Raw genomic sequence first — 13,821 nt, forward strand, 5'->3', positions numbered from 1 at the left:
TTAACCCAGATCAGCCCTGGGGCACAGGCAGTGCAGGGTACACACAGGGAGGGAGATGTGATGTATACTTGCAGGCAAAGTAATAACAGTAAAACACTGCAAGAATGTACATAGCCAAACATAGTCAAATTACTTGCGTTAACAAATACAAATAGAATAGTATACACAAAGTCTATGTACAGTTAGGCATTTTATTAGTATGTATGTACAGGCACTTGTGTGTGTTTTCTTGAGCACGCATAAAAAAGTATTATTTCAACACACAGAGTACAATAAGGGCTTTACAACATTTAGCTTATCGGCCTTAATAAAGAGTAAAGAAGTTGTGACAGAAACTAGAGTTTGGTGTTAATGTTGTCCAGTTCAGGCAGCAGCTAGTTGTCCCATAGTGACAGAAACTGATGTAAAAAGTGCTGGTTACATGCTGAGAGTTTCACATAGCAAATCAAATCACACTGGCTAATAAACCCTAAAGGCACCTAATAAGGGGGAGGGCAACTCTTATGACACCGCCCCCCACTCCTTCTTGCCAGACCAGCCCCCTCCTCCTTGCTCACTCCTTGCTTCAGGCACTGGGCAAAGCCGAGGAGCCTTTAACCTGAGTGACTGCTGTAGTTCTACGGACAGCAATCACCAGAAGCCGTGCTAGGAAGCCTGGAATATTATCTCTCACCTAATAAAGAAAAAGGGGCATTAGACAGTGACATTGTGACACTGAGAGGTTTGCAATAATGTGGATGCAGTTTGCAAAGCAGCAAGAGCTCAGCGCTTCATCAGTGAGGTTTTAATCAGAATACAACTTGCGTGCTGGTTGGATTTATTGCTGATCTGCAGACATGGGAGAGAACTTGTTTTGTGACAGGAGGCTGTGCTATGCTGTAAGTACCCTGGCTAGCGTTGCTGTCCACAGTCCACTCTAAATTGTATGGCTATGAATTGCTTATTAAAGAATCAAGTGACATGTTTAGATGTGGCTGTCATAGACTGTCAGTGTTTGCTGTTTAGCAACAAGTTTCATTTGCAGTTTTCTATTACCTGGTTGATTTTTGCATTGATAATGGGAGATTTGTGTGCAGTTTGTTTTATGTCCTGGTCTTGTGACTTTAATGTCCTTTTTTGGTAGCAGAAGTTCACTGGGTGGCTCTGAAGTGGAGTATTGGGGCTATGACCAGGAGTGGGTATCACTTCATTGCCCACATCCAGCAATGCAAAAAGCCCAGCAGGATGTATGTATAGTCTGATATGTAACATCTGGGGAAGCTCCTTTCTGCTTAGGGTCTGGGAGGTGGGATTGATTTATAGCCCTGTGTCTACTGAAGAATGCAAAGGAAGATGATGTCAGTGCTTTCTATTTGTCTTTTGATTCCTCTGAGCTGAACTGAGATGAAGAACAGATTAAAGAATGCAGCACAGTTAAAAAGGAAGTGTTATCTTGCGAAATACTCATTTATGTGGGTTTGTTTGGTTTAAGCAGTTTTACTGTTTCTGCATTTGAGACATATTGTAGCTACAAATAATTCCAAAGATCTAAACAAACGTGCATTTTGGTTATTAGTCTAATTCTGCATTATTTCAAATGATGTGTTACCCATCTATTAATACAGATTGTGTTGCAGTTGACATAACTTTTATTTTTTACTACTAAATTCACTTTTTTTTTTAAACATAAGAGTTTTCATTTGTATGTATTGGGCAGTGGGGCTTCTTGCATATATTATAAATAGTTCAGATAAATTATGACTTAAAGGGACATGAAACTCAAAAAAATTCTGTCATGATTTAGGTAGAACATACCATTTTAAACAACTTTCCAGTTTACTTCTATTATCAAATATGCTTCATTCTCTTGGTATTATTTGTTGAAGGAGCAGCAATGCACTACTGGTTTCTACCTGAACACATGGGTGAGCCAATGACAATCGGTATATATATGCAGCCACCAATCAGCAGCTAGAACCTAGGTTATTTACTGCTCCTGAGCTTACCTAGATAAACCTTTCAGCAAAGAATAACAAGAGATGGAAGCAAATTAAATAATAGAAGTGAATTGGAAAGTTGTTTAAAATTGTATCCTTTGTCTTAATCATGAATGTCTAATTATGACTTTACTGTCCCTTTAAGCATTTGAACAGGAAGCAAAAATGCTGTTCAACAATAATATCAGGAGTGCCCATCTCATACTGAATGTATGGTGATTGCCTGGCATTTTAACTGTGAAACAGGACATTGAGGGTTAATTATGACAGAGAGTCAAGGTAGAGTCAAACAAATCAAAACAAATAACAATTCCTATATCTTTTGTGGTGCTTTCTTGTTTTTTTTGTTTTGTTTTTTTTTTTATCAAAGAAAGGGGATGATGCTTTACACTCTTACAAATTGCCTCTCTAAATTAGCATAGAATTGTTATCAAAGTAAACATATTATACTTTATTTGCTAAACAAATCCAGTGCTCTGTAAGAGAGATATTCCTCTCTTCTAGATGCCATGCCCCAGCAAAGAGAGAATAAGCAGAGTAAAGTTATTACAAGCCTACTGTAAATACAAATGTGTCAATAAAACAATTATCTTCAGTGTTGCAAAACATTATCTTTTGTGATTGGTAGGTTCCGTATCTGTGCTAAATGAGCACCAGTAAAGAGCTGATGTGTCCTACATAATTAACACTGCATTTACTGGCAACAGCGTGGCTGTCTAATAGCTACATTTGAGCAGTGTTTCTTTTATGCATAGCATGCCTACATATAAGCTCTGTACAGTATCACTCGATCACTGCACCCCTTCACATAAGCATTTGGTGGTATGCTAACCAGGAACCAGGCTTTGTGTGTTTTTTCTTCCTAATAGCTAAACAGTAGCCTGTATTCACTTGAGATTGAAAACATTTTTACACTGAGGAACCTCTCCAATGCACGCTGTTCTATAGGGTTAGTTTACTTGGAGATCTATTTCAGCCTTTAATAGCTTATTTTATAGGAAATCAGGAAATGGGCAGATTTCTGAATGGAAAGTTTTTTTTGTTTGGAGCAGATCTGACATCTGTAAAAATGTGTAAATAGAAAAAGTCAGTAATTGAGTATTCTTATTATTATAACGAATAATATCAGTAATATTATTATTAGTATCTTTATTCTCCAGCACTATACAGGGTTGCAATAACTAAAGACAAGACAGGGAAGACAGACTGGCATTACAGGAGCCATTGAAATAAATTCAAATCAATCAACTCATCAACTGAAATACTAAAGACTTTTCAATCATTAGTCAATTTACATTTTGTCTTGGAGATCAACTTTGTTTATTGTAACTTTTCCTTATGTTTAATGACTAAAATATTTGCCTGTGTTTTACTTTCAGTTTTTGTTATTTGCACGTTTTATGAATAACTGATAATAATAATACTTTTGCCATTGTGAAAATGACAAGGAAAACAATACAAAGTACTAATTGCTTTGATAATTTCCACATCCCCAGAATGATTATTTTTTTACTAATAGGCTTTAAACATAACCCCAGGCTTTTTGTATCTACATTGATAATTTATACATTGATCTACATTGATAACTAACAAATACCAATTCCTTGAAGATACTGGGATCCTAATTCATAGGACTTTAAATTGCATGAATTTCTTTTATGTTTCATTCTGTTATTATGATTTTTTTTGTACTTTATACAGAAAAATCAAACAGCACATAAAGTTTAAACTAATGGTAACTTAAAATTTAAGAAGCCAGATTCTTAAAATATAACTAATAAGTAGTCAAGTTACTAACTTTATTTTTTAAAAGCTCAATTAGGTATTTATATTAGATAAATATTGCTATAGTATTGAAGGAACCGTCTGCTCCGCCCCCTTGTTTTTCCTTGTTTGTGCACAGCGCATTAAAAAGCGGTCCCACCCTCTCTCTGCGTATGCATGACACTCTGCTGACTCTGCAATCAGAGCTCCGTATGCGATGAGCTGTGGGCACTAATTTATTCAAATATTTTAATGCGCACATGCTGCATAAATGCATAGAAGATCCATGAGGTAGTGAGCGCATGCGCAAAAGAACGCTTTTTTTTTCTACTTGCAAATATGCCAGAATGCTAGAAATATAATTGGACTACTGCGTTTACGTCATAGAAAAAAAAATACATGGAGAAGCGGGGCTGCCGGAGTGTACATTACAATTGGAATGGTTTGCATGAAATTACATTATTAAATTGTATTATTAAAATATTTCATGAATTAAACCCGTACTTATTTTTATTGATGCATCGATTGATGCTAGACCAAGTACTTGAACCAGGGCGTTTGTCAGCCTTGTACCATTTTTTAATGGATTCCAAATAAAGAAACTTTTTTACTTAGCCCTTTGATTCCTTAAGTTGTGCGGCTGCATTTTCTTTATCTTGGAAATTTTCCATGGCTTCACTGGCTGTTTTACAGCCGGCACCCCCGAAGCCTACATGTTGTTGGTTTAGCCCACCTCCGCTCTAACCGTAACATCAGGGTTTGTTCCGGTGTTCTGTGAAGGGACCAAACTTTGTAAAAGAGCGAACCATGTCACTTCCTTTGACGTTTCATCAGCTGTTGCACTCATTTTGCACCAAATGCGCATGCGTGCCAGCGTCATCACATACCTGGCCGCATACGTCACGGTAAAACTATTTAGACTTGTGAAATTCTGAAACCTTTTTATAGCGCATGCGTGGGCTTTTCTATCACGAATGGGGGTGGTTTATGAAACGATGTTTATTCAACACTGTATGTGAATTATGGTGTGAAACAGAAATAAATGTATACTTATTTAAAAATATTTATTTATATGTAACCTCAAACATGGAATGATGTTTATTCGTCCCTGCATGACAAACAGCCACTCGGCTATCGCCACTGCATGTCGTATTTTAAAGTAATCATAAAGTGAAGTGCTTTGAATGAACGCCTTGTTTGTATGCTTTTCAGGTTATATATAAATAAATATTTTTAAATAAGTATACATTTATTTCAGTTTCACAACATAATTCACATACAGTGTTGAATAAACATCGTTCCATAAATCCCCCCATTTGTGATAGAAAAGCCCACGCATGCATTATAGAACGGTTTCAGAATTTCACAAGTCTAAATAGTTTCACCGTGACGTATGCGGCCAGGTATGTGATCACGCTGGCACGCATGCGCATTTGGTGCAAAATGAGTGCAACAGCTGCTGTAACGTCACAGGAAGTGACATGGTTTGCTCTTTTACAAAGTTCGGTCCCTTCACAGAACACCTGATCTGCAGCGGCGTGGGTTGTGTGTTTCAAGTACTTGAACTTACCATCACTTTAATATGTTTAATGTATCAGCACCTCAAATCTTTGGAAACATGATATAAAAGCAGTTTGATTTTGTATCATTTGGTTAAATAAAATAAATTATATACATATAAATGTGGTTTAAAAGAAACATTTAAATATTTTGAATGAATATTGATTAAGCTGTTTAAATTGGTGTTAATGTGTGTTTGTACACAAATGATCCACAGGTATCAGGGCCGTTCTGTTAGCCGGTAGGGACACGCCATGAAAAGCATTGAAACAAAAAGTAGATTTTGTTAACACAGGATCATCCATTTTTCAATAAATTTAAAAAAAAAACCAATCTATTTTATAGACTAAATAAACACTTTTCTATCGCTTTAAAGAGACAATGTTTCCCAGCAATGTATTTTCAATGACTTGTTATATCAGATGCAGTGTAAAATGTATGAGTGTGATTTCTTCTGCTGCTTCTTGTTTACTTTTCTTTCACTTTATGTTTTTGATGTTAATTCATCTTAAAGGTACATTAAGCCATGTAAACCATGTATGTTTATAAACTTCTTGTCATCAAGTTTAAGTTCAAACACAACTAGGTCATTGATTCAAGATACATTTTCTCTTGCTGGTCAGTCTACTTGATCATACTGCGTTATATTCTTAATGATAAACTCATATATCCAGTTTTAACAAAATTAAAACCAGGTTCAAAATATATAATATATTATTTTTTTTCCTCTCCTTTAAAGGGATAGAGTACTTTAAAATTGATTTCCCTTAATGAGTTTCAGATGACTTGTTATACCAACTGAAGTATAATGGGATATTGCTCATCTAGGTCTCCTTATCTTATCTCTGTCTGATTACACAAAAGCAAGTGCAATTGGAAATGAAAACTTTAGTACAAATATTTCACACACTCCATGGGGAGAGTAGATTCTTCTTGAGCTTCATTTATACATAGCTTTAATATAGCCAATACTTAAAAGGCCATTATAATGGAAAAATGACTTGCTTTAATAATTTAAAACATTTAATTTTAAGACTATCGACCCTGCAGTAGTGTGTGTTTAACCCCTGCAATGGGGTTAAACACACAGTAGAAATACCTCTTGAAACTTATGTTGCACTGCTAGTCCCAAGCTGAAAACCAAGCAGTGCTTGTTGCACATCTGAGTCGTATCAGCAACAAGTTCTTCTCAGTACAAGCAGTGCTCTGCAGGTCCTGAGCAGCACTTCTACAATGTGTTTGAGAGAGTGTGAGAGAGAGTTATATGGGTGGGGGGTAAGGAGGGCTTTGCGTTTAAATAGAGAGATAAGATAAGGAATTCTGCTATTCCTGGAGGCTCACCCCATTTAAATGGGCATGTTATTAAGAATTGAGGTGTCAATGAGAAAAAACTACTTTTTAAAATACATAAATAAACCTAAATAAGCCATTTCCCAAACATTTAATACTCTGCAATTGGTATGACAACTAGGAAACATACAGTGGCTCTTTAAATGCATTTTTTTAAATTTAATATAAAAGTGAAAAAAAATAAAAGCTCTAATATGTTTGAGCGTTTTATTATTGCACTATTACTTGCATATAACTGTGTATTTATAAGCCTGCAAAGGAATTAAACACATAGGGCTCTATTTATGATGCAGCGGATGCTGCCTCTGACCCACTCCACTTCAGTTCTGCCTGAAGCGGATGTTAAGAAGCAGTGGTCCTAAAACTGCTGCTCCTTAACTCGTCCGCCACCTCTAAGGTGGCGGATAGCAATCAGCCTGGTCGAATACGATCGTGCTGATTGACACCCCCTGCTAGCGCCGATTGGCTGCGAATCTGCAGGGGGCGGCATTGCACCAGCAGTTCACAAGAACTGCTGGTGCAATGATAAATGCCGAGAGCGTATGCTTTCTGTATTTATTGATGTGCGGCGGACATGATCCACACAATAATAAATTGACCCCATAGTTAAATTATGTAGAGAAGCAATGCACTACTGGAAGCAAACTGAAAACTTCTGTTGAGCCAATGACAAAAGACAAATGTGAGTAGTCATATTCACCAGCTAGTTACCAGTTGTGTAGTATATGTACATATTCAGGATACCAAGAAAACAAACTACATTTGACAATTAAAGTGAACTGAAATCTGAATCATGCAAGTTTAATTTAGACTTTCCAAGTTATGAAAGCAACTTAAAGGGACGCCTTCTAATTACAAGATATTTGTATTTTCTTGCTATAGATTAACATTAACATTAAATTAACATTTTGCTATAATTGTTCAATAGCCAAACTGTACCCACCATTTGCTTCATTTGACAAGGGTATAGCCACGGTCACTTTGTTAGTATAAAGTGCATTCCTTTGCAGCTGTTACTTGCTAAAGCCCCACAGCGTTAGCCTTGATAAGTTTGCAGTGTGCTTCTTCAGGTCTGACAATTAGAAATGCCATAAACTTCAGAGCTACATAAGCAAACCTTGTTGTATTCCTAGACCTGATATACAAATTGTAGGCTTTAAGAGGATGAGACTTAGGGCTAGATTTATCAAAGCTGAGGCGTACAGGGGCATGTATACGCCCCCCAGTACGCCTCAGCTCGCCTGTGGCGGGGCTAAATTACCCGTAGGTAATCAACATTGCACACGAGCGCAATTTTGAGCTCGCGTGCAATCCTGCCCCCTGTCCGCGCACAGCCAATCACGCACGGGCAGGAGCTGTCAATCTCCTCAGTCAGACTCGACCGCAGAGATTGAATTTCGCCACCTTAGAGGTGGCGAAGAGCTTAGGGAAGCTGGTGACCGCTGGTCACCGCTGCTTGATAAATTACGGCAAGCAAGTTCTTGTGAGAACTTGCAGCCGTAGGGGCTTGATAAATCGAGCCCTTAAAATCACCAACTTGATACTTACTTGAAACTGAGCTGTAAACTTTGCATGCTGGGTCCTCTAGTTAGTGATTTGCGGGTAGCCATCTTTTTCTACATGTACTAGTTTTTGTAGCAAAACAGACATGGACAGTTTTGGACATTGTGAGTCAATTGTAAAAGTTGACTTTTCAATCAATTTGCCTTTAGCAAATAGCAATTTCACTCTTTATAGTAGTCAATATTTTGTTAGTTCCAAGTCAGACATTTGCAAACGGATCCTAAAGATTTTTTATACATTAGTTCAGGATATGTTACCCCATTGTCTCATAGTCCTACATATTAGTAAGAAATACTCAAATCTCTGTGAGGTGACTGTTAAATAATTTGTGTTATGATAGTTACTTTTTGAACTATAATATTGTATATTATATCCCATTGTACATAAATACACTTTAGTTTTAAAACGGAGAAACTGCTTCAACATTATTTTCCAAGAATGTTCATATTTGTTTACACTTTCGTAAAAACCCATGACATTGATTTCATACATCTAAATGGGATATTAAACAGTAAATAAATTCTGAATATAATGATGTATTCAATGCAGAGATTAGTCTGAGAATAGTATGGAGATGTATTTTTACATTTTTTTTAAGTTATTTAAATATTGTAGAAATAAGTGTAAAGTTTCAGTTTCTAAAAAAAAATGCTAGTTTTGCTATAGTAATGGGTGCTGCCATGCTGAAATCGCCCTTATCTCTATTTTCTTTTTTGCTGAGGACTATTAGGTACAGAAATAAAATTGGCAATAACACTAAACTGTTCAAACAGTGACTGTGGCATATCATAATGTTAAAGGGACAGTCTATTTCAGAACTGTTATTGTTATAAAGATATGTAATCCCTTTATCTAAACCTCTGCAGACTATCCCCTTATTTCAGTTCAAGTGTCAGACTTGCATTTTAGCCAATCTCCTAAGTAACTCTACGGTGTGAGCACAATGTTATCTATATGGCACACATGAACAAACACCCTCTAGCTGTCAAATGCATTCAGATAAGAGGCAGCCTTCAAGTGCTCAGAAATAAGCATATTAGCTTTCGACTAAGAATACCAAGAGAACAAAGCAAATTTGATGATAAAAGTAAATTGGATACTTGTTTAAAATTACATGTCCTATCTGAATCATGAACGTTTAATTTTGAATGGACTGTCCCTTTAAACAGGATTTTCCCACATATATGATTTGCATGGTTCAGTGTTTGGACGTTTATTGTTTGTTTTATATTTCTCCCTAATTGTCCTTAGCAAAATTGATTGGATCTGGGAAACTTTATAGAAGCTCAGTGAAATAGGAAAACCCATGGTTTTTAGAGGTAAAAATTGATCTTTTTTACTACACAAGATGGAACATTTTATGTTACAATCTTAAACTTCTGATACATTGATATGGGTCAGCCTTTCCTTAAAATCCTGCTGGAGTTACTATTTATTCCATATTATTTGTGGGAGATTTAAGCTATTGAAGATTTCCAGAGTTGTTTAAAAGTACAAACCATAGGCACATTCCCAGTCCTAGAGCAACTGATTGCAATGTTACTCTTCTCAAGTGGCAGATTGAGATTCTTGCACTGATCAGCTGAATAAAACAGTGCAGAATATATTTGTAACTGCTCTTTAATGAGGAGAAATCAGATTATGCCTATAGAGGAACAATGATTAGATATGATGTATGAAAAAAGATAAGATGCTATTAAATGGCTGATATGTAAAATGTAAATCAGCTACATTGTAAAACCCGTGCAAATGAAATACATGTTTTAAAAGCATTTTAAATAGCAAGGGTTGTATGGTTTCAGAACAGTCCTGGCATGCACCCCTTGAAAGCGTTTTAATTTGTGTATTCAGTGTCTTTTGCTGTGACCGGTTACGGGCAGTTTTAAATGATTATTACCTGCAGTGATCTACACAATCCCTATGTGTCATATTGCAAGGTTAGGTCATTTGTAGGCTGCATTCCTTCCTCTGTGTGGGCAGTGGGAAAATAAACCGTTATAGGTAAATGTCAGGACAAGTGAATTAAAAAAAAAAGAAGCTAATACATGTGTGATACAAAGGTGTATGTTTTTCATAGGCTGTTAGCAACGTCTTTTACCACTCTGTTTACAAATACAGACAATCCTACTTAAAGGGACACTCAATCAAAATTAAACTTTCACTATTCAGATAGAGCATGCCATTTTAAACAACTTTCCAATTAACTTCCATTAACTAAATGTGCACAGTATTTTTATATTTTAACTTTTTCAATCACCAGCTCCTACTGAGCATGTGCAAGAATAAGTGTGTATGCATTTGTGAATGGCTGATGGCTGTCACATGGTACGTGTATGCATTTGTAATTGGCTGATGCCTGTCCCATGGTACAGGGGGAGTGGAAAAATACATAACTTTTAAAATTGTCAGAAAAAAAATCTACTACTCATTTGAAGTTCAGACTAAGTGCTATTGCATTGTCTCGTTATCTTGCATGTGTTGATTATGCAAATCTACTGTGTTGACTGGTCCTGAATATAAAATGTATCTATTATAAAAAGAAAAAATGGTTTGAGTCACATCTTTTATATTATATGAAGAAACATGTTAAAAAAACAAATTGCCTTGAGATTCACATGAAGATTTAAAATATATCAAACTTAAACGAACATAAAACAATACAGTAGAATTTTGAATTATGTGTGAAAACTTTCTGAATACATTAACACCTTGTTTATTGAAATTGTTTTTTCAATGACCAAACCTCTTTAAAGGGACAGTCTAGGCCAAAATAAACTTTCATGATTCAGATAGAGCATTTAATTTTAAACAATTTTCCAATTTACTTTTAGCACCAATTTTGCTTTGTTCTCTTGGTATTCTTAGTTGAAAGCTTAACCTAGGAGGTACATATGCTAATTTCTTAGACCTTGAAGCCCACCTCTTTCAGATTGCATTTTAACAGTTTTTCACCACTAGAGGGTGTTAGTTCACATATTTCATATAGATAACACTGTGCTCGTGCACGTGAAGTAATCTGGGAGCAGGCACTGATTGGCTAGACTGCAAGTCTGTCAAAAGAACTGAAAAAAGGTGCAGTTTGCAGAGGCTTAGATACAAGATAATCACAGAGGTTAAAAGTATATTATTATAACTGTATTGGTTATGCAAAACTGGGAAATGGGTAATAAATGGATTATCTATCTTTTAAAACAATAAAAATTCTGGTGTAGACTGTCCCTTTAAAGTGATAGTAAATCCTAGTGTTTGTGAAATGTTAGGATTTACCAATGCAGAAAATAAAAGGGACTTTCAGTCATGAAGTATAAAATATTTCATGCTGAAAGTTCGTTTTTTTGTCTGCAGCATCCGCTGCTCTGAGTACCTCAGGCAGCCATGGCAGAACATTATTTTATCACTGAGGTGATTTTAGCCAATAGCGTGCTAGCTATCCAGCATAATATCAGCTGTCCCGCACGGCTATTGGCTAAGAAGTGGAAACATCATCTCACTGAAAAATAGCGTTCTGCTGTGGGTGGCCTGAGGTGCTCAGCATGGGAAATGCTACAGACAAATAAAGGAACTTTCAGCATTAAAGTGAAGGTAAACTTTGATAAATGAAAATCCGTTTTTTAAAAATACTATTAAAAACAGGGGCACTTTCATTCATCAAAGTTTACAAATCAGCCGTTTTGATTAAAAACTTACCTTTGTTTTTTTCACAGCCAGAGCAGCTTCCTCCTCCTGGAAATCCTCTCTTCACACGTCAGCAATGACTAATCCAGCTTCCTCCAATCACAGCATGGCCTCAGGCAATAACCACCCTGGGGGGAAAGGCTTGATTGGAGGAAGCCGGATTGGTCATTGCTGACATGTGAAGAGAGGATTTCCAGGAGAGAAAAGCTGCTGTAGCTGTGAAAAGAAACAAAGGTAAGTTTTTAATCAAAACGGCTGATTTGTAAACTTTGATGAATGAAAGTGCCCCTGTTTTTAATAGTATTTTTTAAAAATGGACTTTCATTCACCCAGAGGCGTAACTAGAAACCACAGGGCCCAGGTGCAAGAATCTAAGAAGGGCCCCCACCCACCCCCAAAAAAGGTGAATTTGATACATATCTTTTATTTTTTTTACATTTAACACAGAAAAAAATGTGAATCAGATTATATGTCTGCAAAAGGAGGTACCCTGTGCCCACAATCTGTGAGATGGTCTGACCCCCTATTACTGTATATAGTGACACTGTTTAGATGGCTGGCCTGACCCTGCCCACCCCAGTACTTTATAAAGTGACCACAGTAGTCAGTGACATGATCCAGCCCCCCGTACTGTATATAGTGGTAAATACACACACATAAACACCAATGGGTAAAACAGAAACACTAGCCCCTGTAGTCAGAGACACTAGTAAAGCATCATGTCACACTAACATCATATCAGTGCAGGCAGTGGCAGGTCAACGTTTTTTATTGGAAAAAAAAGAAATAAAACATTGCTTGTTTGTTTTTTTTTAAGCTGGGCCCCACCCTCAGGGGCCCAGTTGCAGTTGCGACCTCTGCACCCCCTATAATTTCGCCCCTGCATTCACCAAAGTTTACCTTCACTTTAAGTAGTTTATACTTCATGACTAAGAGTCCCCTTTATTTGTTCCACTGGTAAATCAGTGTTTCACAAACACTAGGATTTCCTATCACTTTACATTGTGGTCTCTGGAAACTTTGTGTTAGCTGTAAATATATATTTATGTGTTAATATGTGTATATACACAAATTAACAGATACCTATATATGTATATAAGCATATACATATATATTTAAAAATGTTTCAATCACTGCACAACTTACCCCCTTCGCTTTGCTTATATTCTGATGCCGTCTCTGAACGAGGCTCCCATTGGAACATATATGGAAGCACACTCTCATAAGCGCAATGCTTCCTAGCAAAGCGAATGCAAGGTTGTATTCGCATTGTGCTGGTATTACAAAGTGGAGCGCAAATATCCCTTGTACACAAGCAATATTTAGCACAACATTGATAAACTAGTCCGTAATCTTTGATTTTTTTTTTTTAGTTAAAGTAAAGGCTTTGCTGTTACTCGCATAGTTTCTGGTTTGATATTTCACATTTAGCAATCACAACAAAAAGGGGAATTTAAAGTTGTAACTGATTGTTCCACCGTACATTCTACTAACTTCCACCCATATTATAGATGGAATATCACTAACATCTTATCTGCACATTTACCTCAATTGATGCAGGAAATAGAATATAGATTTTAGTGCAAACCATAAGAGTGAAAACCAGGAGAAAGCTATAGCAAAGGTTCTAGAAGTACACTCAAATAGGCTTGAAATTTAAATTATAGTTCACATCATTTGTAAACATTTTAGAAGCCAGAACATATAAGGTTATCTTTTCCACACGTTCACCCTCTGTAAGATTTATTTTTTCAGGTGTTTCTTCAATTTCCAACCTTTGTTTTGGGTTGCTGCAGGGTATGTGAGTTATTTTTGTGTCCAGCTACCTCCTATTCAGGCAGACAGTTGTGCAGCTGCTGTCTTCATGCTGTTGTTTTAGCATAATAATAATATTTGGAACTTTTCACAGACTTCAAATTTAAAATCTTGACTC

At 36.4% G+C, this 13,821-nt stretch overlaps 1 protein-coding gene across 1 annotated transcript in view; it reads left to right on the forward strand.

Annotated features, from left to right (window-relative positions):
* The first annotated feature begins 578 nt into the window (after positions 1–578).
* Positions 579–13,821, forward strand: part of ARHGAP6 (Rho GTPase activating protein 6) — a 454,435-nt gene continuing 441,192 nt past the window's right edge. The window contains 1 exon segment of the mRNA XM_053707592.1: positions 579–878. Coding sequence (XP_053563567.1) covers positions 837–878 — 42 coding nt within the window. The 5' untranslated portion in view covers positions 579–836.

The sequence above is a fragment of the Bombina bombina genome, chromosome 3 (assembly GCF_027579735.1).
Source record: "Bombina bombina isolate aBomBom1 chromosome 3, aBomBom1.pri, whole genome shotgun sequence".
Lineage (NCBI taxonomy): Eukaryota > Metazoa > Chordata > Amphibia > Anura > Bombinatoridae > Bombina > Bombina bombina.